Genomic DNA, 23,899 nt, shown 5'->3' with positions numbered 1-23,899 from the left:
GGGGACTGTGCAGAAATGATCCCAAGTTATTCATCTCCTGTCAGAAGCAGCAAAAGAGAAAACCAGAGGAAAAACAAGTCACAGAAAGAAAAAAATGAAACTTTATTTGTTTTTATACTTACCAACACTTTGAATTTAAAACCTATGTAATTACTCACAACTAATATAGATCTGCACATAGCAAATAAATCAATCAAAAATAGTTACAAAGTTCTATCACTTTTTTTTTTTCCCCAAACTGCAATACACACAAACAAAAGCTGAAAAACAAAAAAAACAAAAAAAAGTCTAGTCATTCTTTTTTTCCTGCTGTTGCTGCCACATGGAAAGTGGATAAAATTCAAAAAAGAGCATTTTTCAGCAAGCTACACAGCTCTCCTGCATCTATGCTAATATGGAAATAACTGAATAAATAATTGCACATTGCACCCTATTATTGCATTAGTTGCAGTTTGTTTCAAAGTCGTAGTATACTCAGCCATATACACAAATGTAAATACAGTTTTCAAACACTGAGTAACACATGAATATTGATGTTATTAAAATCACACCGCCATCACTTACAACTCAAGATTCCCGCTTAGAGCAATCAAATTCATATTACACAACAAGATCTTTCTCAAACACAAGCGCCGGTTGTGCTAATAAGCATTAGCACTCCTTGTTTTATTATGTTTTTAATTCTTACATATGTGTACTAATTTGAAGCAGACATCTCAATGGTACACATGCACTGATAACAGTTAATACCCTTGAGGATGTTCTTCACTGGTTCAGCACTGGTGGGAAAGAATACCCTCTTAGGTATCAGGTAACTGCTCTAAAAAAGCCAGTTTGCCAAAAACAAAATAAAAATTATAATCATTTGACAAACATTCCCATTAAAGTACAAGCTATGACAACTCAAATGAAAAGAAACACAAATTTATAATTTCAATGCTAGCACTACTACTTGAGTTCACATCAAAATGTAAGAATTATTGCAGAATAATCATTGACTATGCATGGTTCAGTATAGTGATACAGCATTTGGTCCATTTACATAATAACATTTACGTACGTCGCCAACGCGCTGAAAGTTAGCGTTTGACATTTTGGGAAATGCGTTCATTCGCTTTCTTGCTGAGAGATGGATGAGCCGATGGTAGTTGGCGAATACGAATCTGCAGCCAGGAGATGGTTAGCTTCGCTTAGCTTAGCATGAAGCCTAAAAACAAGGGAAAACTGCAAGCTTGACTCTGATCATTAAACAAACTAGATATAACATGTTAATTCGTAGCTTTAGGTGCTGGTAAACTGATTTAGTTCCCTGTGTTTCCAGTCTCATCTCACTCTTGGCATGGCAGCCATTCAGCGCATTTCCCAAAAAGCCAAACTTTTCCTTTAAGGTCAGCATAGGCTACTGAAAATTAAACAAAAGTAGTGGTACGTATGCAGACAATGAGACACTGAAAACGCAGAATGTTGCTGTGTTGGACAGTAGATAACGTGATTCGACAATAACATTCAACAGCTGTTTGTATGTGTCAAAACTTAACTGAGCTCAGCTGAAGCTCGCAAATGAGATGACTCAAGCTGTCCAATAGTATTTAGAGCGTCCTTACGAGTAGAATAGGTGAGGGATGGTTGAAATACTGAATCATACCAAATGTCATCCACACCTCCCTCTCAAATGAAATACAACAAATCGAACTTAGCTTAAGCGTCATGATCAACAAACAAAAAGTCATATGTGCATCGCCACACCAGAAATAAATACATGCTGGTTTTACTGAAAACCAGTGAAAGCAGGAATTGTCATCCAACCTGTCCTTTTTGAAACAAAAACAATTAAGTTGCTGACGTAGTCGTGACGATAAAAAGACATTCAAACCTAATGTGTCAAAACAAGCGTATGACAACAACAAAAAAAAACAAAAAAAAAAACATGACAAGATGAACAATCTTGAAAAAGAGACTGAGTGGTCACGTCCGCCCAGACCCCGTGGGTTCCCCCCAATGAACCCCTGAACATTCCTTGGCCCAAAAAATACCATTCGGCTTCGTCCAAACGTTTAGTCCTCTTTGCTGTCAAGAGTCGGCTTCTTTCCCTTTGTTTCCGCTCCCTTGAAAGCCCAATTTTTTTTTTTTTTTGCCAGCGGTCTGGCGAATATTATCCGAGACAAGGGAAGGAAGCCGAAAGGTTTGGACGCAACACTTGGCTTTTAAGTCCAACTAATTCCTCCCACATCAGAGGCAGTCCAGAGTAAAGTGTTGAATAGTCTATTGCATGAGCGCCGCGTAGTCGACTAATGTGCTAAGTCACAAAAGTCTTTGTACAAAACAAATACAGTATAATAATAATAAGTTAGTAAACAATCATTTTAATTTTTCAGTTCGTGTTTTAGCCACTGATTTTTCACTAATTCCCATTCATGCATCTATATACTAATAATCGGTGTTGATAGAAGGAGGCTATGTCGGAAAGTTTTTCATTTGGGCAGGGAGTAGGACTAGACGTGAATGGCCAAAAATGCTGAAAAAGTTTGCGGAAAAAGAACGGGAGCGCAAAGATATAATAAGAACATTTGAAGGAACACGTACACTGAACAGGTTTACTCAAATACGCAACGATACAACACTGAACACATGCAATATAAGCAATAATGTAAGTATAGGAAATGAACATGAGAAGGGAGGCTCTAGGAGTGATACCATTGGCTTAAAAGGGTCATGTGATGCAGCAAAAGAGTCATGGGTAGAGACTGGATTTGTAAGCAGACGAAGATGCAAATTAGGACAAAAAGCAGAACAGTCCAATTTTTTTTCTTTTCAAATTATATTATCAAAATTTGGATAATCGGGCTACATCCCACCACACACTCTGCCGATAGCATCACTGAGCAGCTGTAATATGCAAAGAACTACGTGCTACAAAAATGGTCAATCGCTTACGAGTACTTTTTTATACTTTTAAATGATGTTCTATGACGCAGCACTGACAGAGAGAGAGAAAGCAATAGATAGAGAGAAAAAGAAGATTAACACAAGTTGTTCCTAATAAACATTCAACATGCTTCAACAGTTCTCTAAAAAAAACCTAATCAACAGAGAATTTCTTTTTTTTTTTTTTCCTTTTTTTTGTTTGTTTAGGTTTTACTTAATCTGGCTCTCTGAAATAAAAAATGAGCGCACAACCCTCTCTGACGTATAAACAACTTTGAACCAGGGCGGGAAGGTGGTCAGGGATTTTTTTTCGGAGAGCCAGAGCCAGAGTCCGAAGGGCTTCATCAGGGTTGTCTGCGGTGGTCAGTCATTGGAAAGGGCCAAACGGAGGAGCCAGTCAGGGATCTCAGGATGTGGTCATGGAAGATGGGTCGTTCCACATGGCCGCCACGTCTCTAAACCTGAAGGAGGATCATCGGAAAGTAAGCGACAAATTCTATGATGCTCTCATTCTGCTCAAAATAAAACCAGCCAAGGCAGGACATTGATATTGGATGCTTTGCAAAATCCTCTAGCCAATGCAGCTACAAGAGCCAAGAAGTCACTGCTCCAGGCCAAGAAATGGTCCAGCACATATCCCCCTCATTAAAGGTGTTAATTAATGTGTTGATACGTGAGCTTTAGAGGTGCTGGAAGGTGGATTTTGTTACCTTTGGGCAGAGCTAGGCTAGCTGCTTCCCCCTGTTTCCAGTCTCTATGCTAAGCTATGCTAACTGGCTGCTGGCTCAAGTGACATTATTTACTGTACAGACGTGTGAGTGGCATCAATCTTCATCTGACTCTCAGCAAGAAAGTGAATATCCCAAAACGTTGAACTATAAGGAATGGGATTGGTTTATGGATCGATAAACTAAACTGGGCTAACGTTAGGGTTGGTTGTGGTTGTCGTTATGGTTATCCTTCACCCTAACCTCCACACCCTTACTTTCCCCTACACAAAAGGGCACATTGTAATTAAAAAGGTTTTTAATATTAAATAACGAGAGGCTTGCAGACAGAGTGCGATAAATTTCACAATAATAAGCGATAAAAAAGAAAGAAGAGCAAAGATAAACGCTTCCAGGCTTGATGTGATGATCATTAAGATGAGAAACGAGTGCTTTTGCATGAACTTGACAAACCGAGGGCTGCTAATTGGGCACTCTGCCATGTCAAAACAGAAACATCCATGCCGGAGCTTGCACAGTCTCGCTGAAAATGAGACTTTAACAGCCGCTGAGTTCTGACCTTGCATTGATGAGGTACTGGGCCAGGCTGATGTTGGCGGGGGTCCCTGTGATAGTAATCTGGCGCTCCGATGACCCTTCCATGGCGTTAGCAATTTTGATCTGCGCCCCAGACATCTGACGGATCTCGTTGATTTTGGTTCCCTGGCGTCCGATTATGCAGCCTATTAGCTGGGAAGAAAATGGGGGCGGGACTTAGGATGGCCAGAACGCATTTTTCATCTGATGCCATATCCGACTAGACACAGACTCGCTATGATGCATGTGAGTACAGGCCACTCATTGTCAGCCTTTCAACTATAACAATACTTCTTACTTTGGTCCAACAAGTCTTTTCCATTAAGGACATTCACTTTAAAAAGCCAACTGCCTTTGGCTGCACTATATCTCTGCTGTGGAGAGGGAAGATCTCTGAACTGCTGTCAGATTGTATCGCTAGAAACTTCAACAGGAAGCCACGTTCAAAGATAACAAACCAGAGTTTTTGACATTGTGGTCCAGCAACATTTGCGAATTTGTGCTTTGATAGCGGTCGGTTCCAGACCAGTGTCACGCTTTGTTTCTGTTTCGTGCAGCTATTCCGGGAACTTAATTTGTAATTCAACCAGTCAATTATGAATTCTGAAAATGGGTAAGATGAGTTGGTAAATATGCACTGTCACATTAACATTGATGGATTTCCTGAAAAGAGGTTTTCTTTTAGTGTTTTTTCGCAGCGTTGACGAATTAGCACAAAGTGGCCCCCAATGATCAGAACTGCTGAGTGTGTGACAGTATCTCTGCAATAGTGCCTGTTAGAGCTGAAAAACGGACGCTCCATCAGTTCTTGAATGACACATCTTTTATTTTGAGCTATAGTGTCGTTTGCAGTTTTGCTTGGAATTAATATCTGTCAGGGAAGACGGGGAAAAAAAATAGTCACGAACAGGCATTTTGCACATTATGACAAATGTACTCACATCATTGGGAATGGTGAGTTCATGAGTACTGGCCTGGTTACTGGCATCCAGACCTGCTGCTGAACACAGGAAGCAGACAGACAGAGAGAGGAGGGAAGGAAGAGGACATAAAATAGAGTTTGGCACATTGAGGGAGCAGCATTGATGAACTGCAGTCCTGGAGTTTTTTCATTCTCTCTCTATTGACCGGTAGCATTTGAGCGTCAATGCAAAGTCTGGCTCGGCCCTGAGCAGAGCCTACACACACTGTATAACTAAGATAATACGCTGACAGTTTGAATTCTACGCTCTAAGTGGGGGGAAAAAAAATGATCTGAGGCATCTTTAAAAAAGAGGATACTAAGGGAAAACCAAAGAACAAAAGAAACCTCAACATCAACAAGAGCAGACCACCAGCAGGCCATGTCAATGGCAGTGCACCACAGAGACCAGTAGGAGGAGAACGACGAGAAGAAGAAAAAAGAGAAAGGATAGAGACAGGAAAAGAAGAGAGAGAGAGAGAGAAAAAGGAGGAAGAGAATGTGTTTGTCTCTACAGGTAAAAACGAGAGAAGGAGCTTTGGTAAAGAGGGTCGTCGTGTAGGTGGGTACGTACCGGGGAAGGCAGGGGTGGTCTGTCCGAGGGGGGTAAAGGGGGTTTGCTGCATAGCCAACTGGTGGAGCTTGCTCAACTGCTGAGGGGGGGAGGAGGAGGACAGCAGAGCTATGAGGTCATCATTAAAAAAACACACTCGCACACGCTCGCGCAGACACGCACACACAGGTCTGTCCGAAATGCTACGAGAGTCGAGAGAGGATCTGAGGACACCAGCACAGACAGGTGAAGGACAAAGACCGAGAGAGAGAGAGAGACGAAAGACAAGAAGAAGAAGCTCAGAGAGGGCTTGGCCTGAGTTGTGTGACCATGTGCAGAGGGCTTTTTCGCATGTTTCCAATGCTTATTTGTCCTCTTGGAGTATTTTGCTGAGCCTGGTTTCAGTCCTCTGTGTCGCCGGCAACATCTCTGATTCTTTCAGGGGTTTCAATAGGTCCGTTTCCTCAGCTGGAAAAACATTCGAGCCAATCAGAGGCTCCACACAGAGCCTGAATGAGGTCAGTGGTCAGTTGTAGAGGTTGTGGAAATTTTTTTAAATAACATGCTTGCCAGCTAGCCATAATGTACATTCCATCACTTAGACTGAATAAGTTCAACAATATCATGGTGCTATTTTCTACACTTTGTTGTTGTGGATTACTCACTGTCTGATTTCCGTCACTGCGGGTGTATTTGTGTCCATGTCTCAGCCAAACTGTATTTTGTAGTAGCGTAAAAGTGCCAAAAGAAGCAGCAGCTATATCTAAAGCACCGACTGCTTCTGCCCTCCGCAGTTGTAATTAATAGTCCCAGCCACTACCTGAGAACCACATCTGACTAAAACTGATGTCACCTGCATGAACAGGTAAACCATTAATGACTGATTCGTACAAAAATAACCCCGTTGTCCAAAAAGGAAAGGTGACATCAATATGATGTCAAATTGAATAATGAAGTGAAAACAAAATGTCAATGTAGATGATCAGACTATCATTTCCTCCCCTGCAGGTAGTCAATAAATGTCACAGTGACCTCCATGGTGATTTCAGTTTTTGTTAAAATGGCATTGAACGCAGCTGCAACCAAGGAACCTTTTAAATTCAGGAAACGTCTTGTTTGCCTTTTGATTTTCCAACATCACAGCTCGTGACTGAAAAGCTGCCATTTAAGCCTTGAATGGCAGAACTCCTTAGCGCACGACAACAAAGAAGCGTTTTCAAAATGGTCCCAGCTCAGAAATGCATTATACACGACACTGAAGTGAAACCACCAGCTGCCAAGAAAAAAAGGAGGAAATCACTCTGAAACTTGACATTTTCCAGCCGAATCTGGTGACTTATTCAGGCCAAGCCCCATGAGGTTTAATGTCAAAGGGCAGGGAGGCAAGAGTCAGAAAAGTTAGAAGATATAGGAATTACACATCAGAAAAAGCTGTATTAATATTAACAATTAATATTAATATGGGTGCAGAGAGAGCAAAGAGCCTGCGACTCAAAGAGAGAAATTTTGGATGCAGTGAGACAGAATGATGGGGAGTGCAGTGTGGGCTGCCTGCAGGGGTTAGCACTCACATCTGGATGTGGGATGGCGTACTGTCCTTGAATGGTATAAGCCTGCAAACAGAAGAAGAGCTCATTGTTATCTCATCGGAGCAAGCCCACAAACGTAAAACACACGCTGTCGTAAATCATGTAATTTCAGAAAAATGACATTTCTACAACTCAAGCACTCTATAAACTCTTTTCATTTCAGCTATATTTGTAGCGACATTACAAGAAAGTCATGCACTATAGACTCCCTGCCATGTTCTCCTACGATTCATCAATCAGATCCAGTTGAACTAAATCAATAAGGGACGACTCAGACAGCGGGGAGGTGACGGGGGGGGAGGGTGCGGAGGAAACCAGAGGATCGGCCCTGTGAGGAGGAGTGGCCTGTTGGATGTGTGGTATCGGGGCCACAGAGGTCAGAACTGAGCAAAATTTCATTGTATCTGCCAAGACAGCAACAAGAGCTGCACTGTAGCCCGAGAAAATAACATGTCAAGCACCCACATGAGGTCAGCTCAGAAAGCTTCAGTGGAAAACTACCAGTAGACCCCCAGATTGAGGCTTTTTGTTGCTTTCTCAATCATGTCCCTCATGGGAATTTAAAATCAACCAGAATTCGGCGAATGTGTGTTCATTTTAACCATCAGCTTTCCTGTTAATGGATGAGAAGCTCACTTTAATCTTGATAAATGGACAACCGTAGCGCCATAAGGCAGCATGAGGCATGCTGAAGCAATTAATCAGTCAGCTGATCAACATGGAAGTTTATGTGTGATCTTCTTGGTCTTATGTGACAGGAAATTGAATATTTTCAGGCTTTAGACACTCATTTTAGGTGATTTAAAGGTGTGTTTTGTTTTGTTTTTTTGAGAACATTTTTAGCGTCTTCTGACATTTTGCAGACCAAAGATAATCAGCAGATTAACTGAGGCTGGAAATAATCATTTGCAGCTGCGCTGTCGTCAAATGCAAGAGCCCTGATGATTGGAGTTGATGTTTTGTGTTGATTCTCCTCACCTCCATTCATTAGCTTCCTCTAAAGAGTTTTCCTTCCTGTACAGTTTGCCTGATTTAGCCGCCTGTGGACACACCTGCTTCCCATTAGCCTCCACGGTCGAGCCTGCTCTGCTGTCATGTGCTCACCTGTTGCTGCTCCTGAGTCTGTTTTGATCGTCTTACTGTAGAACTAATTGTACCTGAAGGTGACACGATGTGTCTGTTCTTGGATCCAGGTTATTACTGTCTGGGTCAGTTAGCGAGCGTTATTTTTTCAGTTGTGTCGGTGCTGAAGTAATTTTTTAGTGCTTTTTATTTTCAGAGTAACGTCAGCTTGTTTTTCTTGCTCTGTCCATTTAGGATTTGCAAGAGTCCCCATCAAAAGCAAACACAGGGATGTTATCCCTCTTCAGTTCTCCTCAATTAAAAGGTAAGTTGGCCAATTTCTCCAAAACTTGACTCAGATTATTCAAATTCTGCATTATGTGACTAATGCCGTGTCTTCCAGTTCTGGTTTGAGTGGCCGCAGGTGATGGATGACAGTGAGGGCACAGTAAACAGCAGTGATGGTTTCATGCTAGTTGAGGGCAGGTGAGGGGGAGTGAGGACGGGAGGAAAAGTGAGTAAAACCTGGTGCGACACTAACAGGCAGTGGCTGGTGCTGCAGTAAGAGGCTGAGGTTGGCTGTGGACGCCCCCAGTGGGTCTGCTCTTACCTGGCCACCTGAAAAAATGACAGGGGTGGAGGCAGGCTTGGGGCGGTAGGGGATGGTGGCACCTTTCGGTGGGGACTGAGGAGAGCAAAGGAGGAGAGAGCGGGGCAAGAAGAAGAAGGGTGAGATGTGGAGAGAGTGTTAGAGCAGAAAGAAAGAAATAGAGGGAGAGAAAGAAAGAAAAGTCGCATAAACTGAGAGGGACAGTGCCTGAGGGAAGACAACCTGTGACACTCACACACAAAAGTGCTCTTCACTGTGTGTTCATGCTGACAGAAAATGTCCAAATCGTGGTTCAGTGCACAACTAAAGCTGGATTTACCTGGAACATCACTTTCAACTGGATAATGATGACTCTACAAACTGTATTTAAACAACTGTTGAGGTCCGTATTCTAGAGACTTACAGTCATGTCACATATCTCCTAGCATCCATGGCTGGTGCCATCATGAAGGCCCAATGGAGAACTGGCTGTGCAGATAATTAATTATTGAGATTAATGGCGAAAGAAAAAAAGAGAGACAAAGTGTGCAGCCCTGAAGACTTGTGTGTCGAATAGAGTCAGCTGAGGTGGCCTGAACAAAAAAAAAAAAAAAAAGGGCATTTTTAGCCCGAAAGATCGCACGTAGATCGTGCTTCAATTGTTACTGTAGCTCGTTGGGAAGCCAAATGTGTTTGCAGCAATACAATGAAGGGCAGACAACTACGAAAAACAAATCAGATTCATCAGTTTTGAAATGTTAGCAGACGCAGACATTGAGCAGGTTTACTGTACTTTTACACAGCAGATTAAACTCCCAGCTGCGTTGACGTTATAAGCCTTAAGATTTCCGTAACATCCAACCCTGTTTTTGCTAATTTTCATTGTCCGCCATTCTCCTGTGGGATTCAGACTGTGTTCCCACACTCAAGGGATGCACTGGAACTGATGCAGCATGTAACCCAGTGGATAGAAAAAAGGCCAATTATTGACTGATTCTGTATTAAAATTACAAGTTTGTTTCGGCTGCACTGTGAACAGATCCACCTCTGCACTCCAGCACAGCTCCTGCTCAGTTGCAGATAAAGATCAGGCAGCACTAATACTATTCGCAGAGTTCGATTCCAGTGGCGGCGTGTCGGATTGAAACAACAAAAACTGATGATTATAGTCATTAAAGAAAGTTGATTTAATTAATGTCAAATGTAAAAAAACATAACATTCATTAAAGCCCCACAGAAATCTTAAGGATTATAACTGCAAAAAAAAAAAATGCTTTATATTCCATATCAGCGTATATTCAGTGTGAATACATTTCCTTCATTCCTTGATGTTTTTTCCCTTTCCCTTCCCGGTTGTACCTCAAGCATCACCACACATATCTGTTTGACACACTGGATGATGGCTTCTGGGGCCCCTGAGATTGTCACTGCTCTCTCGGTGGAGTTGGGGAGCATGTCACCTGCAACCTGGACCTGAGCTCCTGTGGACTGAAGGTAAGAAGAATATTCGTTCAATCTGAATTCATACGTAAAGTAAATAAATAAATACATACTCTGCAAATTGAGATCTGGGATTATGCAGGATTTAAAGCTTACATGGGAACTGTATGTACAATAAATATGGGATTTTCAATATCTCATGGCTGCACCATTAACATGAAGTAGTCCGGTTCATGAAATCCCTCTAAAACTGGTGCATTTCCTCTGAAGTATGGCAATATCTTTGTTCATATGGTATTTATAGAGGTGATTGCACTCTACCTCTCTCATCTCTTTGATTTTGGAGCCTCCTTTGCCAATGAGGGAGCCGCACTGGCTGGCCGGGACGACGAGCCTCAGGGTTACAGGCGGTTTACTGGTGGCTGGACTGTTGCTCATGGAGTTGATTATATCCTGAGGGGAGGAAAGACCAGGTTTTATCAGATTGCAGCAGTTCCTGTGTGTGCAGCGGTGGCTTTTTGGAAATCCACCGTCATGCATGTGTCAGTAGAAACTGTAGAAAAAGAGATAATGCTTTAGCTTAAAGCTGCATTGTTGCAGCAGAAATATGAATTTATACCATCTGTCCATCACTGTTATATTATACATCAAGGTCACATGCAGCAGCCCTTGTTATACCTTGTTATACCATGTTTTTTATGTTGCATCTTGTGTGAGTTTGTGCTCATCAGTGGTGGAAAACAACAAAAGTACACTTAGTCAAGTACTGTGCTTAAGTCCCACTTGACCCACAGTTGATAGTTTCCACATGCAGCACTTTCAGTAACATTATTATTCATTAAAAGTCGCATTTTTGGCCATCTGTTGAATGCAAATCAAAAGCCGACTCTCATTTAGCTCTACTTTAGCTCTAATTTTTGAGGGAAATGTCTGACTCTTTAGCTGTGAAATGCTCCACCGTGTTAACCAGCTTGTCCCTAACTGTGTCTGTCTGCTGTTTGGTGAGGCCCAGGTGGTGGACAGTAGCTTTTTCTCTGAAAACTGCTCCCTGCTGTGACCAAAAATGACACCCTGAGCGGTGAGAGGAAGCTGTGGGCTGAACAGATGAACAATGAGCTGTAAAGCCTGTTCACATTGTCACAGTGATATATTGTTATTGTAAAAATATTAATTATTGCTGCTTTAAATGCTGGTTTTGCAAGTTTTTAACTCTTTTCGTTTTCTGATTTTTCTTTTTCTAATCATATCTTCACAAACCGTAAACCATGTGTGATCCAATGCAGTCCTAAAGTCCTCTGACGCTCAAATTAACCGTTTTCACGATGAGGTAAAGTTGTTAATTTCTATATTTCTTTGGACATTTCAGGAAGGAGATATTATACTTTTCACTCCTCCATATTCCTGAGGGTTATCAGTTTCTCTGCAGATTCATATTTGACATTTAAATTGATGATAATCTTAGATAAACACACAGTTTTGTGAAAAGTTGAACCGGCGCAGGTTTGTACGTCGTGTTTTGGAGGTGTTTTCGCCTGGTCCAGCTGAAAGCGTGCTGATACGGCACCAAATCAAAACACAGTACTGGCCCACTTACAAAAAGGGTGCTGCAAGGTTAGATCAGCACATTTCTGTCCTACATAACGGGGCCAAGCCTGCTTTGTATTCCATCTGGAAACGAGTCAGTACAGACGCTACAGCACAGTGCTGGAAGGTAACGAGTACATTTCCTCAACTACGGCTCTTCAGTACAAGTTTGAGGCTCCTGTACTTTACAGATTACATTTTTTGTGCACAAAATACACAAGCCCGATTCCAAATGTTGAAGACTTTAAGGACAGAACAAGCCTCGTTAAGGTGTTACTATGTTCTGAAATTTTACAAATCAACCAATTGAATCAATAAATCAAGAAAATAATCAAATAATTAGTTGCTGTCTGGTGTAAAATAGTTCACAATGAGCTCCACCTCAACCAGCTACGACAGTAAAATCCTGCTTTCACATTAATGCACGAACAATAATAATATAATGATATAATACACAATGCTGGACTTTTACTTGTAGCAGAGTATTTTTTGCAGTACTTTTACAACATCATACCTCCTCAAACTTGTAGGCGATCATGGCGAAGGCCTTGAAAATAGCATCTGTTGGTCCGGTGATGGTGACTATCCGTTCAGGGCAGTTCCCCTCTGAGATGTTGATACGAGCTCCACTCTGAAGGGCAAAAAAAAAAAAAAAAAAAAAAAGATTATTATGAGCCAAAAACACACGTCAGGGACTGTTTGCAATAATGGACTCTTTGCAGAAAGGTTCTACGTACGTCTTCACGCATTTTCTTCACCGTTTCTCCTTTCTGGAAGTAAAGAAAAGGAACATTATTGAGATGCTTTAACCCCCACAGGCGTTATGATGCTTTGTGGTCTGCTTGTTGTGTTTATGATAAATACCTTTCCTATGATGCTTCCAACCTCCTGCAGGAACACACACAAACAACAAACACAATGTTAGGTGTATTTTGTGCCGGGGGGGAGGGCCTTAAAATGATCTATTACCTTCTGACATAATTGGAAACAGAACCAGCGTCACAGAACAGGAAGTTCATTGCCGAGAACCTTTTTTGTACCTTTCCGTGCATCAGCAGCCTGATGGTGAGGGTCACATTCAGTCCACCTTCTGATTGGACCTTGATGGGCTCCATGTCGGGATTGGATGTGAAGGAAGGGGCGTGGTCACGTGAGAGAGGAGTTCAAGGGCCAACGCGAGTGTGATGGTGGAGTCGGCCAACCGGTCACCTGTCAGACGAGAAGTGAAGCCAGTGAGCAGGGCCTGAGGTCACATGTCGCCGGGTAACAGGTTATGTTTTAAGCGCAGAGAACGACTGAAATTAAGTTCGACTGAGGAGCTTTTTGTACAGAAAAACAGTTTAGAACAAGGCTGGTTGACCAAACGGAGAGCTGGGAAGCAAAAGCAGGGATGTGCGCAATTAGTCGACTGGTCGATTTAAACGTTACAACCTTCATTAGTCGATCCCAGAAAAACGTGTCAGTTAAACGTTTTATCATTTTAATAATGTGTATATTTAAATGACAGGATGGTGACGTTTAAAATCCAATTTTGTTGTTTAACAATGTGATTTTAAATGGCTCTAAAATAGTCATTTTTGACTCTTCTCTGAGTGTTTTCTTTCTTTCAGACTAGTTTAAGCTTGTGTTTAAACACAAGGGAGATTAGTTGTTTGGAACATCTCTTCCTGAAAGTTATTGGATTATTCACCACTCAAGCACTTTCTGAATTTAGATTAACAGAAATGATAAAGCTCTTTTCCATACAGGACATCACCAGCTCTTGTCTTAAAGAGGGTCTGCAAATCTAGTTTATGTTTCCAGTTTTGTGTTTACACGTTATGTAATCTTCAACTAGTATTATTAATCAGGTGACCACACAGCTAAACCTGGGGCTTGGTAGTATTTTAAGACAGTAAAGAGGGAGGAAAAGGGCTTAACTGCATCAGATTTTTTACAACAACAAGGTAAAAGATGTAAATATGCTCCAACAATCTTGGTCACTGACGCAGACCACAGCAGTTGGCAATAAAAGCCATTGAAATGTAGGTCAGCATATGTCTCCTCAGTCACAAGATGAGCCATCGAACGTCGAGCGCCATATTTATTTTCATCGAGCCCGTTTCAGCTGGAACGCATCTAATTCCGGCTGACAAGTGATGTAATGACTCAAGAGTTCAGTAACGGGAGCGACCACAAGAGGACGCCGCAGTCCTGGAAGTGGATCTGAGCCCTGGATGCAGTGCAGTCACTGCTGGCTGATTTGTAATCTGGCACACGGGAGCGCACATTTAAAACTTCAGGCATTTATAATGGGAGATTGTACTGAATCACCCAGCTTCAGTCGATGGATCTAAACGATGGCATTTAAATGATTGTTAGTAAAATCTGAATAAATGATCCTCTTGTGTTCGAAGGCAAATACATTTTAGAGTGTGAGACTGCTGAAATAATGATCGTTGATGATATAGACAATGGGATAAATGAATACATGAACCATGAAGTGTCTGAAGTAAGAGATTGCTCCTGAAAAAATGTGAGCTGAAAGGAATTATATATTTCCTATTTTTGTAATCGGATTAAGTATTTCACACAAAAACCACCATGAACCTGCACGTCTAACAGCTCTTTGAGCATCTCAGCACCAGATATGAGTAAACGATATTCACTAGAAGCCGATCTGTGGGGAGGAAAGCTCCTGAAGCAGCTGACCTTGACTGAAGAGACAGATAAAGTCACTGTCTGCCAATCAGAGGCATTGTTGCTATGTGGAAATGGACTCCCTTCCTCCCTCCCTCGTGCGATCGCTAATTAGCTGACGGAATATGCACTTATGGGCTCTGCAGCAAAGACATGAGAGGAGTCAAACGCGATCCGCGGGAATAATCGGACTGATGGCACAAAGGGTGGATGCTCCGGCAGGTTGAAGGCCCGTCTGTTGAACCGCTCGACCTTGCTGTCAGCCTGTCGAGGCCTTCGTGACCGGCACAAGAGGAGTCTAATTTAACAGCTTGAACACTTGTACAGTGTTGAATACACTGGTGGTCCTGCGCTGTGTTTGCAGGGGACAGGTGATGGTAGGTGAGCTGTTGAGACTAAGCCGGTAAAATCCCTGCTGCCATATCACACATTCACTTGAAAACATCTGGTAAATACATTTCTAATGTTTAAAACCACGTTAACCCACTGAGGGTCATTCACGACTCAGATAATATGGAAGCTCGGCAATATTTCTGCTTTCTGTTATTGATATTTTTGGCTTTATGTACATTGTGAATGTAATATTTTGCACTCTTTCCTACTTTGCACTGCAACTTATCTCCTCTGCAGAAGCCCAGAACGGCCATGTTTGCAGCTAGTTTTTGGAATTTCTTGCAATAACAGGTGAATTTATCATGAGAAGGTGACTTTTCTGTGCCTCAGCCTGCAGCTGCTTAAATAAAGTCGATAATTAAGGCAATTTTAAGGCGTTGGATTTACTGTGAGATGTGCAGGCCCGTCCTACTGCACCCACAGCATCTCCACACCTGAACTTTCATCAGCAAATTTATGGTGGAGCAAATTTAGCCGGATGCCCTGTGTGCTTAAAAGCTGCTAACAGATTGATGATGTGAGTCAAAACGGCGTCTATGCATGCTGACATGGAACGCCTGATAAACATAAATAATAAGAGGAAACTACCCAAATATATTCAGTTCACTGTGATAATAAATGAATGCAAAGTGGTAACAGCATCATCATCATCTAAATGTAGACAAGCCAAATAATAAATGAACAGATAAACAAAAGATAATGGCACATTTACATATGTCATTATAAAAAACTCTGATGATTATTGATTGTTTCATCTGTAAAATGTCAAAAAAACTGTTTCCTAACAGCCAAAATGAAGCTTTCAGATGTTTCTCTTTGTCCAACCAACAGTCCAAAACCAGAAGATATTCAGTTTATTATGATACAAGATGAAGAAAACCGGGGAACACAGTTTTGGTGAGTTTGCTTAAAAAACATTTATTCATCTTTTATTTATGGCAACACAACTTTATTTCTATATCATGGAGACACTCTGTATTTTATCTTTTAACTCTGAATTATTAATACTGTCGGCGAGTTTCAATTGAATTAAATCAATTTAAATGGACATAAACTGCTTTTTATGCATATGAATAGTAAAACAGTATATTTTGAGCAATTATCAGGGAAGATTTGTCGATTTTCTCTGTCTTTTTTCTTGTAACTTGGCTTCCTGGCAGCTTTATGCAATAATTAAGAGAGAAAATGAGAAGTCGGACTTGTAGCTGAATAAAATAAAATGTTTAAAAGGTGCTAAAAACCAGGACAAATCTATGTGAAAGCAGCACTTCAGGCTCCAGAGGGTTAAACAGGATCTCTGAATCGTTGCTTCCTGCTATTAATTAATTATTTCAACTGCAGTTGCTGTGTTGCCTTTACAGTTTCAACCTAAACCCACAGATAAGTTAAACACGACATATTTTGCACGAGTATGACCGCACCATCAGCCACTGGCTCCAGAAATCGTTCCTCCTCTAATCTACGCTGAATGCAGCGCTGAGAGCTGAGGGATGTGCTGGTCGGAGGCCAGGGGAGGTTCGAGAGATAAGGACAGGGATTCTGTTGCCAGCTGTCTCTCCAATCTCCCAAAGGAGACCAGATTACATAAAAAGCCTTAATCCGGGTTTAAGACCCAAGCCAGCGGTGCAGGTCCTCTGCAGGGGCAGGAGAGGGGGGGGTGGGAAAAAAAAAACCTCCAAGATTGATGATGAGATTCACGATAGACGGCACAGAGCTCATCCCCTTTCAGAGACGCTTCAAGAGTTTAGGAGAGTTGACAGTTTGACTGAATAACATTTCCACATGCCTTCTCACCTGTATTTAAAAAAAAAATGAGGCCTGTAGCTACTTCCTGTTTCCAGTCTTGCACAATCGAGAAATATCCCTCCTTGTGATTAAGACACAGAAACTGTAGATTTAGGTCAACAAAGACGAGTCTGCTGGACCTCAGCGATGAACGAGGTCAGCGTTAAGAGCTGAATAGTTGCTCTCCCAGACTGTATTTTGTTCATACATCCTGTAGCATAATAGAATTAGGTCAAGGCCCTGTGAATCATTTGCCCCAGTGGGCTAAAACCTTCCAGCAAATAGCCATTTTTTTTTTTTTTATTTTAAGGTCTGAAGTTCTTCCTCTCAAAAGCGGCATTTTAAAGCGACCAAACATCCACCTCAAAGCTCGTGTTTTTAGCAGATTTTAGGAGTGGAATCCCTGGCTCTGTGGCCACTCATTTCTAACATCATGCGCCTGCATCGATTTTGTAATTTTCCTCCCCCGTCTCTTTGTTAATCAGGCAGGAAGTTGGAGGGGGAAATGAGAACCACAGAGAGGGATGGCAGGGAATTTTTCATGACATCTGATGGGGAAAGTGGGTCATGCTCGGTGTTGCAGCGCTGCTAGCCTCCTCCTCTATGGCGGCTATTGAATTAATCACGCTTTACGCTCGGCTGGACAACGCAGTGCACAAAATGGCTCCCCCCCTCCCTCCCCCCCGCCCACCCCCTCGCCTCCCATCTCTCCCTGCGTCTGCTCAGCGCTCGCCACAGAAAAGACTTGTGCACCGCTCTTGAAGAACTTGAATCTAAGGTCCCTCTTTTTTATCTCTTTATGCACTCCTAACAATGAGGAGATGCTGCTCTTATCTGGAGCCGCTGGAGTGTGAATGATGCGAAAACACTCGCAAGTGGATGAAAAAGCAAAGTTAAGGGGCGATATTTGGCATGTGAAAGTGCATTTGTAAGATGCTTTGGTGAGCCGGAAAGAGCTAAAATTATTGATCGTTAATGAGCACTGACGCTATTAGCCGCTTCATAGTTGTGCATCTTGTTTAACTGTGACAGGGAGAAGGCAGGCTGCAGATATGGATGCATCTCATTACACCATTGCATATAAACCTGGACACCCCTCTTCCTCAGCTGTGCACTCCAAGCTAAGTGACCATCAACTTGCGTTGACCCCTTTGACGTGAAGCGTGAAAAGCTGCAGCTTGCATCTCAAAATATCAAGATTTAGAGAAAAAGTAGACGACCTATTTCTTTTTTAGCTTGGAGACACTTTTCTTTGTCATTTGTTGTGGTTTTGGGAGGTGAGAATATTGAATTTCTGCAAAAAAGATTCAGCTTTAAGTCATTTTTATCGCTTTTTTAGTTCATTTAGTTCATTTAAAAGCTGGGCCGAAATTGCAAATATGCAAGATTTATGCAGATAATTCAGCGATTCCATCAGATCTGGGTAAATTTAGGCAAGCATATGACACAAACTATCAAATTAAGTCCCCAAAAACACCATAAAAACAGAAAATGTAAGAAAAAGGCCATTAATGAATTGAAATTTCTGTGCATGTTTGACAGTTTTATGTCCTGTGAGAAGAGAGCAGCCTGTTTTAATTCTAGGTTAAATGAGTGTGTTGCAACTTGTTTTAAAATAAGTTTTCATATCGTTCTGTTTCCATAAAGCCAGCACAGATTCACACGCTGTCGATAAAACAGCTTGCACACAGACAGACAGAGAGAAAGAGAGACATCCTGTAAAGAAAATCATTAAATGGACGGCCGGCAGTCTAATCTAGGCCAAAGCTCCTCTCATCTGTTCCATCCTAATCCACATATCTACAGATATGTCATTATGACATTTTGACATAAAACCCTCCATGACTGTATACCAGAGGCTGAGCTGCACGGCAGAGGTTTCACCAAATGCATCGGAAGAGCAAAAATTCTGCATTTGTAGCAACACTGAGCGATAAATTCCAAGCAAGAGTTTCTTTTGGATAAATGGATGAATGAGGTTTATGCAATGAGAATGTAAAGGAGAGAGGAAAATGAGAAAGCAGCATGAAAAATGAGGTTCGCGCCTCTTTTTCTCTTCAATTTGGAAACGTGACACAATGCAAAATCGAGTAGGCTCGCTTAAATTTGGATTTTCCTTGCTGGTTGTCTTGCTTTAATGGTCAAAGTCGTCCTGATTTTCTAAGTTTCTCGCGTGTGATGTTTTGCATTTGGAGGAACGCCAGTGCAGGGATTCATTCTGTCCTCCTGCTAAGCACACTGACCCTTAAAAATAGTCCTAATGAATCCCAAACTAAGTTTATCTGCAATGTTCACATGCTATTAAAGGAGGTGTCCAACTCTGAGCTCTTTGACCTTTTGCAGCTAACTTTAAACAGCTGCATTCTCCATCTTTTAAAAATAGATGTGGTTGCAAAAGCTCCTGAAACATCTTAAAGTGACGCTGTGCTTTCAATTTGAGGCTTTTCCCTCAGAGTTCATGTCCAGTTTGCTGTTTTCCAGTGATGGATGGTGACTCAGAAAGTTTAAGAGGACATGTTTTGGTTAAATGCAGCACAAGGCAAGGTCATCGTCAAGGTAACCTGTGTACAGCTATTAAATAACCTGCTTTTAAAGGTGAAAAGGTAAAAAACATATGACGAATCCAAGGATGCCACAATCCTTCTGAATGTTTTCTCTATATTCCAGAGCTTTTTTAATCTTGATCACTGTAAGTAAAACATTTCTAACCAATGAAAGCATTTACCCCACACGCCAAAACACCACATATGCTTCCTGTAAATCCTCGTGCAGGTATTGGAGATGACTGGTGACAGAACAATAGAAATAGTAACTCAGCTGCAGACGTGTGCAGCTAATTGACTCAACCATAAGAAAAGGTTTACTTGTAATGCAGCCAATATGTTAGAGCCACGACCGGGGAGATCTCCCGACGTACGTGTTTGTGCTCCAATTAAGGGCGAACAAAAGGAAAATTAGCGTGCATATAGGCCAGCAGAGGGGGAGCACAGAGGGTGACCTCGTTGATCCATATGTTTCCTTGAGCTCTGTTCAAAGCCTCTCCGTTCCGCATGGAGGAACTTCTCACTTTCAGGACCTCTTTCAACTCGTGAAATTCAGCTCGCAGACAAAAAAAAAAAAGCCTCTTTGAGACAAAGTTTGTGAGGGGAAAGCAATAGGAATGCAGGAGGAGGAAGAAAAGGGATGGTAAATAATTGGTCGCTCCTGTCAGAAATCGTAATCGCAGACAGATCAAGGAGAGGAAATTGAGAGGAGTTGCACTGAGTCCTGAGGATTTCGCCCTCAGTTTACTGGTATATGAGCAGCTCTTGTCTCGTCTGGTGCAGGCTTTTGTTGTATGTGGTGTGGTGCGGCGGGGGGGGGGCGTCTACCCCATCGGCCTTCCTATACGCCACTATGACAGTGCTCTCAAGAGCTGTCAGCCCACATCAGCAGCCCAGCATCCTGATAGCTCAGCCTAAATCACAATCAAAACCCCGGCCACCACAACCAGTCAAATCAGAGAATGCAACGAGCAAAGACGACACGGGGACCAACTATCACCAAGTAGCTTTAAAAGTACCTCACAGAGTACTATGTGTTGGCTTAAAATAGTCAAGTACGAGGGGGGGTGGGGGGGTGGGAGTTCCAGTGAGTCGGCGCCGGCTGTGGCACAGCGTAAAGGGCTTTACAATGCAGGCACACCATGTTGTGCTGTGAATGCGGTGCTAAGAGCTGAGCATTAAGTCGGCCATTTTAGATTTGCCACAATTTGTAATGTGAGATCACTGCTTGTCACAAAGTCATGGCTTCCATACGTGGAGCGTTGGCCGTGCAGCCGAGCAGAACAGGTCCAAAGCACGTCCCCCTTTTCTTTGGTTTCCCCTGTTTTCGCTAATTGTTCTTGCCATTCCCTCCAAACCTGTTTCAGACATCGCTGTATTTTAGTATCATCACCCACTACCACACTTTCACTGTTGATCTCGCCGCCAAACGGCAAGCTTTTACCCAAACAAAGGAGTTATTCATCAACGTATTTCAACTCGAACGCAGCACTTCGCTTTTGAGGTAATGGCGAATGACGTTTTTGGTGTATGACTAGCCGAGAATAAGGCCATCAGCAGCGCTAATATCACTGTGACGATAATTGGAATAATGATCTTGATGGGGGGGGGGGATGATGTATCAATTCCACTCACGTTATCAATTCTACAGTGAAAAAGGTCCAGCTTCACAGTTAGCAGAAGATAAACAGCGGTTTGTTTTATGTTGCTCATTCAGGAGCAATTCTTCAACAATGAAACCGCTCATGCTTGAATCTAAGCCAAGGCGATGAACACCCAAACAATGATAATCAAGAGACTCCTGAAAGCAAAAGCGACTGAGCATAAAATTGACTGTTCTCTGAGGAAAACCAAAATATTTCTACACTGCATGCAGGCACCTTATTTGATAAGTTCCGAAAACGCCAACTTGATCTGCTTCAAATAACCACATTAGATCAATAAGTCATACTGTGACACAGCTCATTATCAGGATAATGATTATTCTTGACCGTGGGTAAGTTATCAAGTTAATTAATTATTGAACGGCCTTTCGCAACTCAGCATGGACCCGTATTTCATGCAAGTTCTCAACAGTTTGATTTGGAAGTCCACAAACCATGTTCAGTTTTTCTTGTAACGAAAAAATAAATAATGCATTTGAATATTAGCAATCCGGGAAAAAATGCTAAAGAACACCTCGACCCAAGATTTACCCAACGATTCTTCATAAGAGCCATTAAAGGAGAGTTTACCTTTATGTAGCGCAGGATACCGTAGATGACGACCACTTTCGGCGTTGCAGGATTAAAAATCGCAAAAGGCAAAATGATTTTTTTTTTTTTCTCCTCTTCCTTTTGCTCTGCCCAGGACAAACTGTGCCACCCTATTGGTCGGTATCACAGGGTCACATGAGCGACCAGAGGGACACGTGACAGTTCTCGAAATTATATGATGGAACGAAACCGACTGGCATCCTCAGAGAGCGCAGTTTTTGTCGCTACTGTTTGCCATACTGTTCGGTGTCAAGTGTAAATAGGCCGTATGATGAGGCGTAATCTGGGTGACCATCACCCACCGCCTCGTCAGACGCCCCCCTTTCCCTCGGCTGCAACAAAAGGGGGGCATGCCCAGTGAGGCACGCGGGCATCGCGGGGGCATGGATGAGGTGGTCTGATTCAGAATTGTAGCCTCCGGGGCGCTCGTCTGTCCCAGGGGAGGGGTCGGGGTCGAGCACCCCTGAAACCCACCAAGCTCATCATCGTCCTTGTCATTGCTGATCACAATGGACACCAAAATAACCCAGCTTCTTGTTCAAATTATGCCTTTCTTCAATTTAAAGGCGTGACGGTCTTGCTCAGGACACCCGAGAAACTTTTTGGGTTTGATGCAACCAAACACCTGAAAGAAGTAGAGGTCAATCCAGACGCACTCACTGAGACATGCACACAACCCCAACAGTGCACAAACATACCACCATGACATGCACATCCTCTCCAGCCTCACTGCTTTTTAATCTGCTGCTATGTGTGTGTGTGTGCGTGTGTCGATCTGTGAGTGTGTATGTGCAGAATTACAGAGCTTTGGAGGCATCCCATCCAGCTTTTCCAATCCAGCACAAATCCAGCCCTCATGTCAGATGGACAGTTGTGTGCAGAGCTTAATCTGACGTTATTAGGGTTGGACGGCAGCGGCAGAACGTTTAAGGGAGCTGCCAGGGAAAAGCAAACAGTGGGGTTTTGCTGTCTGGATTAGGGGCAATGCTAGACAATGAAGAACGTGTTTCACCTTACTGTCAATTGTTTTCGTTTGACGCAGATGCTCTCCATGCAAAATCCAGTCTTAGCCATGCATCGGGCAAAAATAAATACTCGGTAATGAGGCTCCCAATACGTGTGCGCTTTTAATTTTCTACCTATACGACACAAAATGGTAACCGTGCCTTTACCTACCCACCCAACTGTAAAATGGCCCATGGGATAAACTACAAATAGAGCATTAAATTTGCTCCACATTGAATCATAAAAGGACGAGTGTGTGGGGTAAAATAGAGCACCACGTCAGAGGAAATCTGCTTTATATTCCAACGACACTGTTGGCTCACCTTCAAAACCCAAAACCAAGACTGGTGGCAGCCCTTGGAAAAAAAAAAAAACTAGTTTACATAACATTCTTGTATAATTGAGTGAAGTCTAATCCTCATTACTGCTAAATGCACTCTGTCCTCAGTCCTTTGAGAAATGACATATAATCTGTCAAAAGTTGTTTGATGGAGCAGTATTAATGGCTTAGAGGGCCATAATAAGCCATCTAAACGAAAAAAAAACAGCTCATAAATAATTCCCCAGTGAATAAATGTGTGAACTGAAGATCTCTATATCAGGCTGAAATAGAAAAATAAATCTTTTTTGCGTTCTCTCAGCCATTTTTAATAAAGCACTTCTTTAGGTCAAAGGTCTGTCTGCTTACCGGTTAAGTTGTAGGGAAGCTCCTTATCAGGAGAGAGGAGGTGCAGTCTGGTTAGGAGGTTAGGACCAAGATGGCAGATTATGGGCACACTAAGGGCTGGGGCAGCTCCCAGGGCCCTATAAATTGACTAACCCCCCCACCCATGGCCTCCAGCAAGGTGATGAACTCCAGCATGCACAGACACCCCCCACCTCCTCATTACCACACCACCCCGACCAGAGCTTGTCCTCTTAGCCACCCATGTGTCCTATCAGGGTGCCAGGGTCCTAATGGAGGCAGAAGGGCGTGAAGGAGAGAGTGAGGGAGTTCACAGTAATGGTCAATCCAGCTGATGGTTGATGGACGCAGGAGAATGGCGACAAACGAGTGGCTGGGTTGACCCAATCGTATCATGATGTGTGAAAAAAGTTTGTTTATGCGAGTTAATTGGATTCTGTCTGAATCTGGGAAAGTAATTTTCCCGAAGTGGAAAACCAGAGAGGTGAGATTACAACAACTAGAAGATGATGAAAAGGGTCAAAGAAACAGGAAGTCACGGGAAAAG

The 23,899-nt window shown here is 42.5% G+C and overlaps 1 protein-coding gene across 5 annotated transcripts; it reads right to left on the bottom strand.

Annotated features, from left to right (window-relative positions):
• Positions 1-78: 78 nt before the first annotated feature.
• Positions 79-23,456, bottom strand: LOC143316046 (poly(rC)-binding protein 3-like). 5 transcript variants are annotated; one of them, XM_076723745.1, is made up of 13 exons: positions 23,356-23,456; positions 13,048-13,216; positions 12,872-12,895; positions 12,745-12,777; positions 12,522-12,638; positions 10,745-10,876; positions 10,343-10,471; positions 8,936-9,079; positions 7,315-7,356; positions 5,765-5,843; positions 5,171-5,229; positions 4,213-4,382; positions 79-3,386 (listed from the first exon to the last, which is right to left on the bottom strand). In XM_076723745.1, the coding sequence occupies exons 2-13, from the start codon at positions 13,120-13,122 to the stop codon at positions 3,332-3,334; spliced, it is 1,059 nt and encodes a 352-aa protein (XP_076579860.1). In that variant the 5' UTR covers positions 13,123-13,216; positions 23,356-23,456; the 3' UTR covers positions 79-3,331. The 5 variants fall into 5 exon arrangements, with proteins under 5 accessions (XP_076579860.1, XP_076579863.1, XP_076579862.1 ...); XM_076723748.1 differs by having other exon boundaries at positions 5,171-5,226; XM_076723747.1 differs by having other exon boundaries at positions 5,765-5,840.
• Positions 23,457-23,899: the final 443 nt, after the last annotated feature.

Source organism: Chaetodon auriga, chromosome 23 (genome assembly GCF_051107435.1).
Source record: "Chaetodon auriga isolate fChaAug3 chromosome 23, fChaAug3.hap1, whole genome shotgun sequence".
Taxonomy (NCBI): Eukaryota; Metazoa; Chordata; class Actinopteri; order Chaetodontiformes; family Chaetodontidae; genus Chaetodon; species Chaetodon auriga.
Note: the sequence above shows the minus strand (reverse complement) of the source record. Positions and strands in the feature narration are given on the sequence as shown.

Excerpts from the sequence above, each read along its gene's own strand:
- LOC143316046 (XM_076723745.1), bottom strand. The coding sequence starts at position 13,122 with ATGGAGCCCATCAAGGTCCAATCAGAAGGTGGACTGAATGTGACCCTC. Across the intron at positions 12,639-12,744 it reads TGAAGAAAATGCGTGAAGAC|AGTGGAGCTCGTATCAACAT; the intron begins GTACGTAGAACC and ends TTTGCCCTTCAG. Across the intron at positions 10,472-10,744 it reads AAATCAAAGAGATGAGAGAG|TCCACAGGAGCTCAGGTCCA; the intron begins GTAGAGTGCAAT and ends TCTTACCTTCAG.